Genomic DNA, 6,497 nt, shown 5'->3' on the forward strand with positions numbered 1-6,497 from the left:
TGTCTGTGTTGGCCTCCAGTTCCAGGGCCGCGGTGAAAGCTTCGCTGTCGAAGTGATTGGACTTCCATCCGCGTACCTGACAGGGATCTCCCGCCCTCGGATGCTGCACACCATAGTTGATTCTAAAGCGGATTGCTAAATGATCGCTATGGGTGTAGCCTTCGTCAACCCTCCATTCCATGCCTGGAACCAGACTCGGGCTGGCAAATGTTACGTCAATCCACGCCTCCACCCCGTTTCTACGGAATGTACTAGCGGAGCCATTATTAGCTAGCACAGTATCGAGTTTCGCAAGCGCCTCCATTAGCTCTTGACCCCTGCTATTTGTACAGCGGCTGCCCCACTCCACTGCCCAAGCGTTAAAGTCTCCCGCTATGACTACCGGTTTCCGGCCCACTAGGTCCGACGAGAGCCTGTCGATCATCTGGTTGAACTGTTCTATTGGCCACCTTGGTGGAGCGTAGCAGCTGCAATAGAACACACCATTGATCTTGGCAATCGCCACACCCTCGGCGGAGGAGTGTATTACCTCTTGAACCGGGAACCTTCCCGTTGTACAGATTGCCACCATTCCAGACCCGTCCGACACCCAATTGCCGTTGCCGGCAGCGATGCGGTACGGGTCTGATAAGAGGGCGACATCTGTCCTCGACTCCGAGACCGACTTCCACAGCAGCTGTTGGGCTGCTGCACAATGGTTAAGATTTAGCTGTGTGACGTTCACGGCTTCCTCTTATTTGCCTCACCGAAGGGACACGAAGGTCCGCCCATAGCATGTTTATGGGCTTGCTTCTTAGCGGTGCAGATAAGGCACTTGTACGCCTTAGTGCAGCCTCGCTCCTTATGCCCCTCCTCGCCGCAGCGACGACATAGTTTGCTCCTGTCTATGTTCTTGCACTCGTAGGCTTTGTGGCCGGACTCAAGGCACCGATAGCACCTATCCACTGAAGGCGGCTGGGGTATGCTAATAGGGCATACCGACCAGCCGATCTTCAGCTTCCCTTTCTCGGTTACCTTTTTGGCATCCGCCTTCAGTAGCCTGAGGTAGGCTACTTGGGTGCCAGAGGGTCCATCTCTAAATCGCACAGAGGCCCGCTCGATTGTGACGTCGCATTGTTCCTTAATGGCTGCGACGACATCTTCTGCGGTCGTGAACTCGTCCAGATGCTTGCACTGGAGAGTCATTTCCGCCCCTAGCGACCTGACTTGGGCCCCTTCACCAAGGATCTCTTGGGCCAAGGCCTTGTACACCGCACTAGATTGTGCGCCTCGCTTCAGCACCAGAAGCATTTCTCCTGTGTTGGTGCGTCTAACGTTACGCACATCTCGCCCAAGGACCGAAAGGCTTTCGGCCGCCTTCATCGACTTTAGGACGTCGGCGTATTTGTCCTTGTCGGTTTTTAACCACAAGGCCTCACCTCTGTCCTTGGCCTTCTTCGCGGGCCGCGGTACCTCCGGTGTCGTTGCCGGCTTCTTCCTGGTGACCAGCGTCCAGGGGTTAACGCCCCCTGCCCCGGTCGCGCCGGGTTGCTGGTACCAACGCTCTGCTCAGCGAGGTCACTCTCGCCCTCGCTTACCTCGGCCAGACGGCGTTTGGTCTTAACGGTTGCACGCCGTGTGGTGTCGCTTTTTGCACCCTCGCCTGGCGACTTCGTAGGGCGCTTCGCGTTCGACGCCGTCTTACGATTGCCCTTGCCCTTGCCTTTTCCCTTCTAAGGGGAACTCGGCCGCCGCTTCGAGCGACGTGGCTGCTTCATAGAATGTGAGGGCACTGTCTGAGTGCCTGTATCGACCTTCTCTCTTCCCTCCATCTTGGAGACCACTGTCTGGGTTTCTGTGTCGGACTTCTCCCGACATTCCACCCTCTTGGCATAAGCCTGCTGTTTCTGTCTTGCGACACGAACAGTTTTCCGGAACTCCAAGAGTCTCTGCTTTAACTCCTTGCTTATGTTTTGCTTTGCGCTAGTGAACTCGATTATTGAATCGAGCTGCTCCACCACTTTGCGCATCGCGGATAGTGGCCCGTCCAGTGCGTTCGTAGGGCTATTTCCTACCACTACTTAGGGGTCACTGGTGCTATCAGATGCAGCACTCGTCGCTCCACTACTCTCCCCACGGGGGCAGACCTCGCCAAACCACCTCTAGCAAAGAGGTTTGGCACCTCCGTTTGTTTGTTTTTGTTTTTAGTTGACTCCATGGTTGATCCCACGAGTAGCGCGAGAATAAATGTCCGCCACGCCAGAGCTCCTCATTAACGTGGTAAGGGAGGCTTACTGTGGGGGTTGCCCAGGTACCTCACAGGCTCCGTTAACGATCGAGCATCTTTTTCACCCCCTCGATCACTCATCCCTCAGCACGGGTCGCTTCACGCCTTGGAATTGGGGTTATGATCTATCTTGCTTTACGTGGTGACCGCGGCCCAGATCATCACAACCATCCTCCTTTGCCAGGGCTTGGGACCTGTAGCTCTGGTACTCAATAGTTCTATGTACGTATAGTATTACAGACATGCTACTATTGAGATCCGTCATTCGCTAGCGGAGTTTTGCATGAGGTGTAGAATTGTACATTAGTAAGAATGAGCGCAAATCCCAGATCCAATCCACACTGTTTGATTGCTGGTGTTTCGAGAACAAAGGAGGCTCTTGGCCGATTCTTTTTAACCGTTCACAAACTCGGTGTTTGGTGTGAGCCAGCTTAAAGCTGAACGTTTTATTTTAATTATTTCGGCTTTCAATAGATAAATATGTACACTTGCATTTATCGGTTTTGAACCATATTACATTCGCTTTTCAGCGCAATTAATCGATCACGTTCTTTTCCTGTGATATAGTTTAGGTTAGGATTGATATTTCAATTTTAGTGTTGACTGCAACTTACTGTGATAAACTGAGATTTCTATAGCATATACAATTTTAGAATTCAAGCTATATATAAGTTTTAACTGAACTGATCAAACTTTAAATAAAATTATTAAATTTTAATATAATTAATGTTCTTCCTCCTGTGCACGATGCCGTACTCAGCGCTTTTGAGAATGACAGCTCTCCTCCCGCCGTCGGGTCACGTCATCGTCCACGGATGACGTTTCAACCGTATGACAGTACTGTTCAGCAACAGTTACACCACCAAGAGTAGTGTTGGCAGTAACATTCTCCCCCCCGTAACATTGGCCACTGGTCCCAGTTTTACCATCCAACTCAACCTCCAACACGGCTAACTTCGATACCGGTCTACGCAATATCCCCCTCGCAGTCTGAACTATCGCTTGTCGAATTCGTCCGTCTTCCGTTGTCACGACATCTTTGATTTTCCCGCGCGTCCAGCCATTCCTTCGTACCTCGTCTGCTATGAGGACTAAATCTCCAACAGCCACTGGTTTCACTTCTCCGAACCACCAGTGGAATTTTCTAACAAGAAATGGTTAGGAGTCAGGACTTCTACTTCAGCAGCATCTAGGGGTAGGTAGGTAAGTGGCCGGCTGTTTACTATACCCTCGGCTTCCACGGCTAGCGTCACCAGCCCTTCGTCGTCCAGTTTCCGGTCGTTGTTGTAGGCTGCTTCCATGGCTGACTTTATGGATCGCACCATCCTCTTCCACGCGCCTCCCATATGAGGTGCAGCTGGTGGGATAGACACATTTGGTAGATGAGTTTGTGAACGTTGCTGCTAATTCTCCATGTATGATCTCGAGTTCTTTCCGCAGCAGCCGTTCGGCACCTTGGAAATTGGCACCATTGTCGGAGTAGATATCCACCGGCGCTTCCCGGTGACAGATGAAGCGACGGATGCATTTGATACAGGACGGTGTGGAAAGACTGTATGCAACTTCCACATAGACAGCACGGGTGGTTAGACAGGTGAACAGACAGATCCAGCGTTTAACCGAGCTCTTTCCTACTTTCACCAGCAACGGTCCGAAAAAATCAATACCGGTGTAGGTGAATGGTCGAGTAAACGAGGACAAGCGGGCCAAAGGCAACGGCGCCATTCGCGGAACCTTCGGGGTAGCCTCCTTCACTTTGCACCACTGACATACGGTCGCAATTTGCTTCACCACTCTCCTTAGTTGGAAGATGCTGTAGAACTGCCGAATCTCGTTCACTACCGTTTCAGAATTACCATGACGAAAGGTACGATGGAAATCATCTACAACCAGCGTCGTCACCGGATATTTTCTTGGGAGAATCACCATGCAGTGCAGCTCCAATTCTTCCGCCGACGCGTAGCACGCCACACTCATCGACTGTTGGTGTCAACTGATACAAGCTGCTCGATTTAGGTAATTCTGCTTATCCTCTCGAAACTGCAATCATCTCATCTGGGTACTCCTGCCATTGCGAAATCCACACAAGCGTGTTCTTCGCCTACTTCAGTTCCTCTTGACTAAGATGCAGCAATTCCGGCGTCTCTCTTCGACATCTACGCCTACAATTGTCCACGAAACGGTGTACGTATGCAACTGCACCTAGCAATCGTAGCCACTTAGAGAATCTAGAAAAATCTATCACAACCTCCGGAATAGTTGACCCCTGGATCAGAAAGCAGGGTCTCATTTCCTCTTCAGGTACCTTTGAAGGTTTCGGTTGCTTCGGCCAATTCTCCTTGGCTAGCCGAAGAAATTCGGGTCCTTTAAACCACTTGTCTGTTTCTTCCGGGCACGGATTCTTACCCCACTTTGTTGCTGCATCTGCAGGGTTTAGCTTACTTGGGACCCAGTGCCATTCTGGGAGGACTGTCGTTGTCAATACCTCCCTTCCTCGGTATGCTACGTACTGCGTGTACCGACGATGATCGGCGCGTAACCAGGCGAACACTGTGGCGGAATCACTCCACAGAAAACGCTGCTTCACCTTCACGCTGTGATTCTCCTCAACAAACGACATCAAACCGCTGCCCAGAACTGCTGCTTGTAGCTCCATGCGAGGAATCGAGTGTGGCTTCAGCGGTGCAACCTTTGTTTTGGCCGCGACTATCGAGCACTCTGCTTTGCCCTCCGTGTTGATCACTCTGAAGTACGCTACGGCGGAGAAAGCGACTTTACTTGCATCGACGAAAACGTGCAATTGAAGATGATCATACAACTGCACATTCGCTTCCTTGAAGTAGCACCGTTGAATCCGCAGGCCTCTGATTTTGTGGAACAGACCGGTCCACCTGACCCAACGATCGAATATTTCTTCTGTTACCTGTTCGTCCCACTGCAATCCAGCTCGCCATACATCCTGAAGGAGAATCTTTCCATGAACGAGAGACACACTCAGCAATCCCAGTGGATCGAATACGTCCATTAGGCATTTTAACATCTGACATTTGGTTGGCCGCTTACCGTTATCTATCACCAGTTGTATCTCTTCTTTAATTTCCATCGAGAACAACTCGTCCTCTGAAGTCTGCCAGAGCATGCCCAACACGAGATCGCCTCTGTCCGCTGCGTTCAACCATAGGCTTTTGCTAGGGTTAGCGGACGCCTCCTTCAGTCCACGAAGAACTCCAGCACTGTTTGATACCCATGTCCTAAGATAAAATCCTCCTTTCTGGTGTATCGTTGCAATTTCTCGCGACACTCGCTCGGCTTCTTCGTCATTCTCGAAACTATCGAGATAATCATCCACATAGTGGCTTTTCAGAATTCCCTCTACTACTCGTGAGAAAAGGTCAGCGAATTCTTCCGCATTTTTATTTTTAACGTGCTGCGCTGACGCCGGCGAACACGTGGATCCAAATGTTGCCACATCCATAATGTAGGTTTCCACCGGTTTTGATGGGTCATTCCGGAATAAGAAACGTTGAGAATGACGATCCGTCTCGCGGATCAACAGCTGGTGGAACATTTCTCGTATATCTGCAGTAACTCCTACTTTATATTGCCGGAATCGCGACAGAACTGCTGGGAGCGATGTAAGTTGATCCGGTCCTTTAAACAGCATAGAGTTCAGAGATATTCCATCCACCTTTGCTGCTGCGACCCATATCAGTAGAACTTTGCCTGGCTTTCGGGGATTTGTCACTGCTCCTAGCGGCAGGTACCACGCGCGTTTTGGGTCTGCCTGTTCTAATTCTGCCTTCGTAGCACAATGCACATATCTCTTCTGCTGGTACTCCGCTATCTGGTTCTTCAGATTTGCAGCCAGCTCTGTATCTCTCATCATCTTGCGCTCCAGACACTCAATCCTCTTGAATGCCATATTGTAGCTATCCGGAAGTTCGATTTCGTCGTACCGCCACAGTAGACCTGTTTCGAACTGGCCACCTACTCGTCTCGTCGACTGCTCCATGATGTTCCTAGCCCGCTTGTTCTCGTTGGATTCCAGAACTATCGACGGTCCCATCCCTGCATCTTCCATTGAAAAATATTCCTTCACTGCAACATGTAAGTCCTGGTCGCTGGCGCACTCACAGGCATGGAAATTGAGTGAATGTGTGCCCTCCTTACCACTGTCGCCGAAGATGCACCATCCTAGTCTGGTTTTCACTGCAACAGGCTCGCTCTCCTT

At 50.8% G+C, this 6,497-nt stretch overlaps 1 protein-coding gene across 1 annotated transcript; it reads right to left on the reverse strand.

The window, feature by feature from the left end:
• Positions 1–4,367: 4,367 nt before the first annotated feature.
• LOC131687474 (uncharacterized) lies at positions 4,368–5,741 on the reverse strand. The gene has a single exon (XM_058971561.1). The coding sequence runs from the start codon at positions 5,739–5,741 to the stop codon at positions 4,368–4,370; it is 1,374 nt and encodes a 457-aa protein (XP_058827544.1).
• Positions 5,742–6,497: the final 756 nt, after the last annotated feature.

Source organism: Topomyia yanbarensis, chromosome 3 (assembly GCF_030247195.1).
Source record: "Topomyia yanbarensis strain Yona2022 chromosome 3, ASM3024719v1, whole genome shotgun sequence".
Classification (NCBI taxonomy): domain Eukaryota; kingdom Metazoa; phylum Arthropoda; class Insecta; order Diptera; family Culicidae; genus Topomyia; species Topomyia yanbarensis.